We start from the raw sequence: 12,051 nt of genomic DNA, 5'->3' as shown, positions 1-12,051 counted from the left end.
ACTCACTCCTGAGTCCTCCTCACCCAGCAGCGGGGGCGGTGCCCTAGCTCACTCCTGAGTCCCCTCAGGCGGTGCCCTCGCTCACTCCTGAGTCCCCTCGCCCAGCAGCGGAGGCGGTGTCCTCGCTCACTCCTGAGTCCCCCTCGCCCAGCAGCGGAGGCGGTGCCCTCGCTCACTCCTGAGCCCCCTCAGGCGGTGCCCTCGCTCACTCCTGAGTCCCCTCGCCCAGCAGCGGGGGCAGTGTCCTCGCTCAAGTGCACAGAGACTTCCGAGACCTCTGAGGAAACAGTTCCCTTTGTTTTACATGTTTTCACGCTTAGGAAAGTAGGCTCTTTGGTTTCAAGCTGCTCTACATTTTTTTTCATTCTCTAAGTGATAATATTTATGTAAAATAAGTCAAATATAAAAGGTACTTTTTAAATTAATTTACTGATAGCTTTAGATTTAGAGCAACGCTATCCAATGGAAACATAATGGGAAGCAAATATGTCATTTTCTAATTTGCAGTAGCCACACTGAAAAAGCAAAATGAAATAGGTGAAATTAATGGTAATATAAATATATTTTATTTAACTAAAAATATAAAAAAATATTGCTAATGTGTAATCATTATAAAAATTACTGATGAGACAGTTTACATCCTTTTGTTTGTACTGTTTTCAAAATCCAAATAAATTTCACTATTGAGATATTTGACATTCTTTTATTTGTACCAAGTCTTCAAAATTTGGTGTGTACTTTCCCCATTCACTACTACTGTGTCTACTATATTGGACAGGGCAGGTCTAGAGTGTGCTAATTTGTTATTTTATCAAATATTTTTTATTGTGGTAAAATATACATAACAAAATTTGCCATCTTAACCATTTTTAAGTGCACAGATTGGTGGTATTAAGTACATTCATATTGTTGTGCAACCATCACCAACACTATTTGGTTTTAAAAAAGCCTATTAACTATTTCTTTAAAATAGTGGTTCTCGAATTTGACTGCACAACAGAATCCCCTGGGGAGTTTTACCAAATACTGACTTCTGGGTCCCACCACTGGAGAATCCAAATTAACTGGCCGTGGGTTCTCATGGGCACTGGAAGCTTTAAAAGCTCCTGGTGGTCCTGACATACAGCTTAGGTTGAAAATTACTGTTCTAAAAGGAACAGAGCCCAAATAACTGAAAAGTGGTATGAAAGAAAATGGTGCAAATGGAACAAGAAGTTTTCCAAAATAATTTTCTAAATTGAGCAACTCAATTTTACTATCATTTAAAAAGAGAGAGAGAGAGTAAGAAAAAGAAAAGAGAAAAAGACACCCCTCTGTTAGCTCTGACAGTGAGTAGCCCACCAGGTAGCTCAGGACTGAGAACTGATCTAGAGAGAACTGGAAGGCCTTGCATGAAAGGCTCAGTATGTTGTCGTTTCTGCAAGATAAAAGGGAGAGGTTTCCCAAAACACCAGGTTACACAGCCCAAGCAAACACTCCTGACAGGCTCTTCTTTTAATCCGTGGAGCAGATACCCTACCCACCTATGCTGTTCTGTATCACCTGCTGCATGCATATTTTAAAAAACTTTATTGTTTTGTTTTGTTATTTTTCATTGCCTAAACTAGAACTTGAGGACTCTCAGAACCAAATATCTTATAAATCACTTTAAGGGAAATAGAGCTACCTAAAGCAAATGGATGTTATTAGTAAGATCAATAACTGGGCTTTCCAACTATCATCTATTAATAAAAATGTGTTTATCTTTTTAATGTTTTAAAATAAATTAGGTCCCCCAAAGTCCTATAAGTGGACCAGAATGATGCATTCTTATGGCAACAACAAAGATAGTAACCTATATTTATTTATAAAATAACATTGCTAATCAAGTCTGCCCCACCCTCCACTCCCTTGTGATGGATGCTTTACACACCTTGGGGATACCCATCCTGTGCCTTATCAAGTATGTGGTGAGGGGTACTTTCAGCTGTGCAACGTTTTGCTCAGTGAACTCTGGGATTTAGTAGGTTACCTGCTACTAATAGGAATAGCAGATATGCGCTATATATTTAACATACTTAGTTTTATGCCCTCATATATTCAGATTACTGCATGTATACATCATATACTGCAATCCAAGAAAAATCTTTCTTCTTTCATTTCTTCATAATTTTTTATGATAATATACATCATAATGCATCAACTGTAGGAAATATAGCAAAGCATAAAGAAGAAAACATTAATTACTTCAAAAAGAAAACCACTTTTAGTATTTTGGTAAATTTCCTTCCATCCAGTATTTTTCTTTTTTGAGAGAAAGAGAGATAGGAAGGGAGAGAGATGAGAAGCATCAACTCGTAGTTGTAGCACTTTTGTTGTTCATTGATTGCTTCTCATATGTACCTTGACTGGGGGAACTCCAGGCAGCCAGTGGCCCATTTCTCAAGCCAACGACCATGGGACCATGTCTCTGATCCTAGTTTCAAGCCAGCAACCCCTCACTCAAGCTGGTGAGCCTTTGCTCAAGATGAATGAGCCCATGCTCAAGCTAGAAACCTCGGGGTTTTAAACCTGGGTCTTCAGTGTCCTAGGTCAACGCTCTATCCACTGTGCCACCCACCACCTTGTCAGGCTCCTTTGAGTGTTTTTAAAATGTATTGACTACATGTATATAGTTAGATTTAATATGTATATTTTACTCTAAAATTAAGTGTCAATCCTGCTTTTCTTTACTTAACTATTAATATATCATACGCATTTCCCATGTCATTAAAATGATTTCAATATAGTTTAATGTCAATCTAATATTTTCTTACATTTTCCCCAATTCTTTAGAATTTTTTTTATTGATTTGAGAGAGAGGAGAGAGAGAGAGAGAGAGGGAAGTATCAACTCGCCACTCCAGCTGTTCCATTTAATTGTGCACTCATTGGTTGCTTCTCGTATGTGCCCTGACCAAGGATCAAACCTGTGACATTGGTGCACCAGAACGACACTCTATCTACTGAACAATTCGGCCAGGGTCTTTCCCCCTATTCTTGAGCTTTTAGAATGTTTCCAATTTTTAAAATAATTTTATGTAATGCTAATATAAATATCCCTGCATAGACATTTTTGTGCACATTTCTGGAGAGAAAATATAAATTAATATAAATTGAAATTATGTGGTCTTGGGTATCCTGTGCTGTCCTCATCTTCAGCTTTTGTTAAGTTATCTGAGATTGCTATATATTTGTTTTCTTTAAATGTTTATCAATGTGATTAATGTTTAAGAGCTGGAAATCATAACTCCTTATACCTTTGATTATACGGAGTCCCTGGATGAACTCAATTCACACAGATCATTATGATTTATTTTCTTACCCTTGGAAGGATGTAGTAATAGAAGTAGCCTGGGAAAGACAGTTTGGAACTTTAGGTAAAAGTAGCACAAAGTTGCTGAGTGACTCACTTATCTAGCTTCTCATTAGCTTGCCGCCAATGTGTCTGCTCCTTCTTCCATCTCAAATTATCACTTAGGCATGAAAATCGGTCATTCCCTAGGAGTTAAGAAATGCATGATAGGAATTTGATTAGCATGAAACCCTCCAAGATACCAGAAGTTCTGGAACAGGGTCAACGAAGAAGCCTCAGTACCACTTCTCTCATTAAAATCCACACTGGAAGCTGGTAGGAGACAAAGCCCATGTCCGTGTCTGGGCTTGCTTACTCTCTGATGGATAAACTAGAGCTTCAGAAGAGCCCCTGCCTTTCTGGAGTGACGGTGAGCATGTTTCTCATGAACACAAGGTTCCAGCAGAACTCTGGTGTTTCTCGCTGAGTTGTTGAAAGCACAGGGTGAGTGTCAAATGAAGGTGCCCAACCACCCCTGAAAAAGCTGAGCTCCTTTAAGTTCTCGACTTTTGAGTCCCATTGCGTTGGGTGCCCTGTCACTCTGCTCTACTCTGAGCTCAGTAAATAAGACTGAGGGTTGCCAGGGCACGTCACTCAGTTCTACAGTGATGAGCTCAGCCTCTCTGGGATCATTCCTGTTATGGTAGCTCTTTGGAGGACTGGCACACTCTGAGACCACTGGGGAGATCTGTTCCATTCTAGCAGTGCCCTGAATGACCTGGGGAGATGATTCTGGAACCAGAGCTATCTAGTGTGTTGACTATGCTCCATGTAGACAAGTCAAATAACCCATGGAGAGGCCTCAGCCTTGAGAGAGACACCGTTTGTCTCCTACCATGACTCATGTCCTTGGATGTGATCTTTTACCACTGACAAGTTTTAAACAGAAGATGCCATTTGGGGATATTTTTGGGATTTTTGTGATCTCAGGAAAGGAGCTTTCTCTTAGAGACACCGGGCAACTTTACACATATCAGGCACAGAATCCCAGAACCTGCTGTCTCTGTTACCATAACGTCTTAAGAAAGTAATGGTGTCTACTCATGTTGGATGGCCATTATTTCCCATAGAAGGTGCAGAACTCTGACAGACAGCAGAGAAGGTGGGCCCCACACACCTGGACCCCGGCGCCGCATCATCTCCCCCCGAGCCCCTTCTCCACGCAGCAAGGCCTCTTCCAGCCTGGCCTTGACATCTCTCGACTTCTGCAGGACTTGGGTGCTCACTTTGTCAGAACTCGGCTTTCCCTGGACAAGACAGAGGCAGAAAGACATTTAATTTGGTAAAATCTGTGTCCATGGGGAAAACCCTCAAAATAAAACACTACAAGGTGACATGAGATAATCTGGATAGTGTTACACAGAGACACTGTTCTGGGGGACCCCATGGCTAAAATCCTGTTAACAGGAGTAGGGTTCTCTCTGCGTAAGGCAGGGATCCTTTTCCTGTGGAGTTAGCATATCCAGATAGGTTATGGATATACAAATAGGTTACGGGTTTTAATTCAGAAATAAAAATAATTACTGATGCCTCCATTGTCCAAACAAGAGGGAACAGTGACAAGACAGGATGGAACTTGGGAGATGAGAGCAAGTCTAAAACTGATCCACCCCACACCTACCTTGTACTCAAAACACGAGACACAGATGAAAAGGAGATCTAAAATCCTGTTGAGTTGCATCGAAGGCAGGTCAGCAATCCACTTCCGAATGAGGCTCTGATCTGCATTTTTCATGATCCAGAGGAAGCAAATCATGAGGTTTCGGGTTGTGTCGGCACTCAGCATGTTGTACTGCTTGTAGGGCTGGAAGCAGGCAGAGGAGGAGACAAATGCAGGGGAAAAGTTGAGCAGCAAAAACATTGAAAGTTTTAAAGGATGTTAACCTCTTAGAACACAGCTGTACTTCTACCTTGGCTGAGGTCTGTCTCCAGGAACTCTGCTTTCTTGGGCAGGGGAAATGTTCTCTGAGCTGGGCTGCTTGGCCAAGGGGCTCACCTGGGGCAGCATGTGAGCCAGGCTTTTAGCCACGTAACTTGGGGCACTCTGTCTCAGGAGCACTGTGGTCTGGTGGTCTGCCTGGGACCTTGACGACCCCTCCCTCAATCTCAGCGATAACAAGGGTCTTCTAGGCTGCTAAGATCACCAAGTATTTCTCCTTCAATCTGGACACTAGACACTTAAAAGGGAAGTTTTAGAGAGAACTTGCCTGATTAAGTTCCAGAAATACTCTAACAGTTCAAAATTTAGCTTTTTTTTTTTTTTGGTCACAGAGTCTAAAAAGTATTATATGCTCAACAAATTAATCAAATCAATAATTTAGGAATCCTCTGTAATATGACTTTAACTACAATTTATGTTTTCCTGGGTGTGTGGGTGTGGAGATGGAGGCTATTTGCTTTAGTGCATTGGCCACGAGAGTTCATTTTAGAGTGCTGAGCACACTTTCTGTTACTCTTCAAATCAACACAAAGAACAATATGTGGCTGCACCCTGGGCTCATGTGACATTGCTAATATCTAATGGAATGCAGTGAGGAATTTGCAATGAGGTATTTGTGAGCATGTGAGGGAAATGTTTGTTTTTGGATGGGAATTATGGGGCTTATGAAGTCACTTTAACTTTAGTTTTTGAGTATGGAGATGAGAAGATATGTAGTCTTTAGATATAACTTCACCGGGAATATCTTCTAATAGATGAGCTTTGGGCATTTGCCCATTTGCCCTTAGCTCAAGTAACATTGTAAAAGGCATACCAGCTCAATCAGCGAACTTTGCTAAGATGGGTATTAGAAAGGTGGAGGAGGCTATAAAACAATATTTGTCAAACCATAGGATGAGTGATGTCAACTCTCAAATGTCTTTTCTCTTTCTTACCTCCCTGACCTCCAACCCTGGGGATGGGGGGAGGGAGAGTGATTAAACGCTGGAGGGAAAAGAAGAAGGTCATCCAGCAGAGACGACTTAGGTCTAGACCAGGGGTCCCCAAACTTTTTACACAGGGGGCCAGTTCACTGTCCCTCAGATCGTTGGAGGGCCAGACTATAAAAAAAAACTATGAACAAATTCCTATGCACACTGCACATATCTTATTTTAAAGTAAAAAAACAAAACAAGAACAAATACAATATTTAAAATAATGAACAAGTAAATTTAAATCAACAAACTGACCAATATTTCAATGGGAACTATGCTCCTCTCACTGACCACCAATGAAAGAGGTACCCTTCCAGAAGTACGGCAGGCCGGATAAATGGCCTCAGGGGGCCGCATGTGGCCCGTGGGCCATAGTTTGGGGACCCCTGGTCTAGACGCTGTCTTCTCAGGAGAGAACTGAGTTGGGTCCTATGCAGATACACTCTACACTGACATGCTCAGTTAAATTAGCTGAAGGATACAGAGTTGACTTGACAAAGGGATAGTCAGAGCTCATTAAGGAACAGAGAGAGCGCACCTCAAGTGAATCAGCAGTTTTATTCCAGGAGGAGCCTCTCTTCAAGTCTATGCTTAAGGACAGAGTCAAATAGCTCTGCTTAGGTTCTCTGGGAACCTAGCAAAGCTGAAGTCTTTGCTTAAAAGTGCTCTACCGGGTGACCTTTAATCTTTTTTTGGAGGAAGACATAGTGTGAATTGTAAATACACAGAATAAACATAGCTCAAGTCTCTCACCTCAGAAAACCTTGGTTTGATCCTCTGCAATCATCTCATATTTCACAAGTTCATCTCTTTCCTGGTTTTCTGAGCCTTAAACTTGGAACCACTGAGACTGACTGAATTCGATTTGTGATTCCCTTGCTGTGGCCCGCGCCCTGTCTGTGTGTAGCCTCATCTGCACTGTTTCCCTCCACAGCTGCCAGCCTCACATGACTCCTTCCAGCACAGAGCAATCAGGCAGAAATCTCACTACTTACTCTGTGGTGTACTCTGGTAGGTAAATATAAGAATGAGCCCAGCCTGACTAGTGGTTGCTCAGTGGCTAGAGCATCAATCTGAGACATTGAGGTCCTAGCTTTGAAATCCTGAGGTCACTGGCTTAAGGACGGGCTTACTAGCTTGAGAGATGGCTTGCTAGCATTAGTGTGGCGTCGCTGGCTTGAGCGTGAGATCATCAAAATGATTCCATGGTCGCTTACTTAAGCCCATAGGGCACTGGCTTGAGCCCAAGGTAGCTGGCTTGAGCAAGGGGTCACTGGCTTGGCTTGAGCCCCCACTGCACAACCCCTGGTCAAAGCACATATGAGAAGCAATCAATGAATAACTATAGTGATGCAACTATGAGTTGATGCTTCTCATCTCTCTCCCTTCCTCATTCTCTCTCTCTCTCTCTCACTAAAAAAATATATATAAATAAAAATAAAAAATAAAAAAAAAGACAAAAGAAAGAGCCCATCGGAAGACAGGAAAAAGGCCCTGGCCAGTTGGCTCAGTGGTAGAGCGTCAACACAGCATGTAGAAATACCGGGTTTGATTCCCAGTCAGGCACATAGGAGTAGGGACTATCTGCTTCTCCACCCCACCCCCTCCTCCTTCTCTCTCCTTCTCTCTCTCTCTTCGCCTTCCACAGCCATGACTTGATTGGTTTGAGCGCATTGGCCTGGGCACTGTGGACGGCTCCATGGAGCCTCTGCCTCCAGAGTTAAGAGTAGCTCAGTTGCAAACATGGCCCCAGATGGGTGTTCTTAGATGGATCCCAATTGGGGTGCATGTGGGAGTCTGTCTCTGTACCTCCCCTACTCTCACTTAAAAAAAGAAAAGAAGAGGCCCTGGCCGGTTGGCTCAGTGGTAGAGCGTCGGCCTGGCATGCGGGGGACCCAGGTTCGATTCCCGGCCAGGGCACATAGGAGAAGCGCCCATTTGCTTCTCCACCCCCGCCCTCTCCTTCCTCTCTGTCTCTCTCTTCCCCTCCCGCAGCCAAGGCTCCATTGGAGCAAAGATGGCCGGGGCACTGGGGATGGCTCCTTGGCCTCTGACCCAGGCGCTAGAGTGGCTCTGGTCATGGCAGAGCGACGCCCCGGAGGGGCAGAGCATCGCCCCCTGGTGGGCAGAGCGTTGCCCCCTGGTGGGCGTGCCGGATGGATCCTGGTCAGGCGCATGCGGGAGTCTGTCTCTCCCGGTTTCCAGCTTCAGAAAAAATACAAAAAAAAAAAAAAAAAAAAAAGAAAAGAAAAGAAAAGAAGATGAGGAAAGACACAAAATGAAAAATAAGCTCAAGAAATGTGCAACATACCAAGGAAGACAGCAGTGCTCCATTTGTCTTCAAATTAAAATGATTCCCAGCTATGGCCAGTGCCACATTCTGGTTAATTGAACTGGGTCCTTCTTGTTCTTCATCTGAACCATTGGTGCGATTTTTTCCACTCCGGGCATCTGCAGCTGCAATTCAAACATCATTAGTCCTGTCAGTGCAATCATGGTCCTTGGTATTTATCCAAAGGAGCTGAAAACTTATGTCCACATAAAAACCTGCAGGCACATGCTTATAGCAGCTTCATTAATAATTACCAAAACTTGAAAGCAACCAAGATGTCCTTCAAGTGGGTGAATAGATGAAAAATCTATGGTACATCCAGACATTGATATATTATTCAGTGCTAAGAAGAAATGAGCTACCATGCCATGAAAAGGTAAGAAGAAATCTTAAATGCATACTGCTAAGTGAATAAGGCTAATTTGAAAAGACTACATACTATATGATTCTAACTATATAATATTCTGGAAAATGCAAAACTATGGAGACAGTAAAAAGTTCAGTTGCCAGGGGTTAGGGGGAAGGACGAGATGAATAGGCAGAGCACAGAGGAGTTTTAGGGCAGAGAAACTCCTCATGATGCGATAGTGATGCATATATATTATATATTATATATTTGTCCAAGCCCTGAGAATGCACAACATCAAGAGTGAACCCTAATGTAAACTATGGACTTTGGGTGATAATGATGTGTCAGTATAATTTGTCAATTGTAAGAAATGTACCGTTCCGATGGGAAATGGTGCTCATGGGAGAGGCTCTGCATGTAGGGATGCAGGAGGCATATGGGAAAGCTCGGTACCCTCCCCTCGATTTTGTGGTAAACTAAAAATTGCTCTAAATATTTAAATCTTTAAAAAAGTTTGTGGTAATGTCAAGTCAAAGATGGTGATTTCCTATATCTTCTACCCAACACCCAATGCCCAACGTGTAACTGATCCTATCAGTCACTAAAGTCAGAACAGTAATTTAAAACCTTATGTTCAGCATTATTTATCTGCTACCATCTACAGGGAAAAGCAGGCAGACTAATAAAAAAGACAAAATGTCCAGTACAATATTAGGCTAGAAATTAATTTTTCTAATTGTGAAAAAATTTTCAAAGCTTTAATAACAATCTTCTATGACAAAATATTTAAAAAATTTATTCATATATTTTAAATAATAACCAAATATAAAGGAGCCTATAAATACAAGATTAAACAAGTACTTTATAGAATAACAAGCTATTATCAAAAATTCAGGAATACTTTATTACATTTTAAATGTTTGAAATGAATATTAATTTATTGTATCTATGTCATATGGACATATCTATATTTATACATTGGTCTAGATGTATACAAACAAAAAAGGTTTAAAAGGGTTTTTTTGTTTTGTTTTGTTTTTTTTCATTTTTCTGAAGCTGGAAACAGGGAGAGACAGTCAGACAGACTCCCGCATGCGCCCGACCGGGATCCACCCGGCACGCCCACCATGGGGTGAAGCTCTGCCCACCAGGGGGCGATGCTCTGCCCATCCTGGGCGTCGCCATGTTGCGACCAGAGCCACTCTAGCGCCTGGGGCAGAGGCCACAGAGCCATCCCCAGCGCCCGGGCCACGTTTGCTCCAATGGAACCTTGGCTGCGGGAGGGGAAGAGAGAGACAGAGAGGAAAGCGCGGCGGAGGGGTGGAGAAGCAAATGGGCGCTTCTCCTGTGTGCCCTGGCCGGGAATCGAACCCGGGACTTCTGCACGCCAGGCCGACGCTCTACCGCTGAGCCAACCGGCCAGGGCCTTGTTTTGTTTTTTAAATCAAGTGAGAAGCAGAGTGGCAGAGTGACAGACTCCTGCATGTGCCCCGACTGGGATCCACCCGGAACCCTCTGTCTGGGGCTGATGTTCTGTCCATCTGGGGCCACTGCTCTCCCGCTTGGCAACTGAGCTATTTTAGCACCTGAGGTGAGGCCATGGAGCCATCCTTAGCACCTGAGGCTAACTTGCTCATTTGAGCCATGGCTGCAGAAGGAGAAGAGAGAGAAAGTAGGGGAGGGTGGGAGAAGCAAATGGTTACTTCTCCTGTGTGCCTTGACCTTGAATCAAACCTGGGACTTCCACATGCAGGGCTAATGCTCTACCACTGAGCCAGTCAGGGCAAAAGGTTGGTTTTTAAGAACACTACCAATCACACATATAGGAAGTATTTAGAAAGTTCTTAGAGTGGTGTGTTAAAACACTTGCAATGGATTGATCAATTAAAAACTGATATTTTATTAGACCTGTCAACATTATCAGTATTTGGACCTTCATTTTTGAGAAAAAGTAGAGTGTGGGCAGTATTTTCATCTGCTGAAATTTTTAAGATAGAACTCAGGCCCTGGCTGGTTGGCTCAGTGGTAGAGCATTAGCCCTGAGTGTGGAAGTCCCAGGTTTGATTCCTGGTCAGGGCACAAAGAAGAAGTCATTATTTGCCTCTCCACCCCTCCTCTTCTCCTTCTCTCTCTCTCTCTCCCTCCTGTAGTCATGGCTCGAATAATTCAAGCAAGTTGGCCCTGGTTGCTGAGGATGGCTCCATGGCCTCACCTCAGGCGCTGAAATAACTTGGTTGCTGAGCAACATAGCAGCAGCCCCAGATGGACAGGGCACTGCCCTGTATGGAGATTCTGGTTAGGACACATGCAGTTGTCTGACTCTCTGCCTCCTCACCTCTATGTTAATAAAAAAATAAAAAATAAAAAAAAAGAAAAAAAACCAGAACTCAGTCTTTTTGGGTTTTTTTTTGTGTGTGCATAAGAGTCAGAGAAAGAAAAAGTGACAGACAGGTACAGACAGGCAGGAAGGGAGAGAGATGAGAAGCATCAATTCTTCATTGTGGCTCCTTAGTCTCCTTAGTTCACTGACTGCTTTCTCATATGTGCCTTGATTGGGGGGCTCCAGCAGACTGAGTGACCCCTTGCTCAAGCCAGCAGACTTTGGGCTCAAGCCAGTGACCATGGGGTCATGTCTATAATCCCATGCTCAAGCTGGTGACCACGTGTTCAAGGTGGTGAATCCCATGCTCAAGCTGGTGACCTCGTGTTCAAGGTGGTGAATCCCGTGCTCAAGCTGGATGAGCCTGCACTCAAGCCAGTGACCTCAGGGTTTCAAACCTAGGTCCTCTGCATCTCAGGCTGACACTCTATCATTCACTGTGTTAGGTAGAACTCAGTTTTTTTAAGGACTCAATTCTTAAAAATAATAATTCATTATTGTGTTTTAAGACAATTGGGTTTTTAAGCAAATGGTAAAATGAATGGCACATGGAAATTATACAAGCCCTGGTAATATTATAGGAATATTTGAGAATACCTTCTTACCTCCTCTAAATACAGATAGGATCATAGTTACAAGAAAAAGAAGGAAGGATATAAACATTTGCAGCACAAAATGTTTTTGTTGAAGTTCTCTTCCTTCATC

General features: G+C 43.0%; 1 protein-coding gene across 3 annotated transcripts in view; it reads right to left on the bottom strand.

The window, feature by feature from the left end:
• Positions 1-12,051, bottom strand: part of DOCK8 (dedicator of cytokinesis 8) — a 251,996-nt gene that overhangs the window by 40,248 nt on the left and 199,697 nt on the right. For all 3 annotated transcript variants that reach the window (XM_066257142.1, XM_066257143.1, XM_066257144.1), the window contains 4 exons: positions 8,597-8,742; positions 4,994-5,176; positions 4,490-4,619; positions 3,431-3,518 (listed from right to left, as the gene is read on the bottom strand). In XM_066257142.1, coding sequence (XP_066113239.1) covers positions 3,431-3,518; positions 4,490-4,619; positions 4,994-5,176; positions 8,597-8,742 — 547 coding nt within the window. The remainder of the gene's footprint in view (positions 1-3,430; positions 3,519-4,489; positions 4,620-4,993; positions 5,177-8,596; positions 8,743-12,051) is intronic.

This window comes from Saccopteryx bilineata, chromosome 2 (assembly GCF_036850765.1).
Source record: "Saccopteryx bilineata isolate mSacBil1 chromosome 2, mSacBil1_pri_phased_curated, whole genome shotgun sequence".
NCBI lineage: Eukaryota > Metazoa > Chordata > Mammalia > Chiroptera > Emballonuridae > Saccopteryx > Saccopteryx bilineata.
The sequence above is the reverse complement of the archived record's forward strand: the minus strand, read 5'-3'. Positions and strand labels throughout refer to the sequence as shown.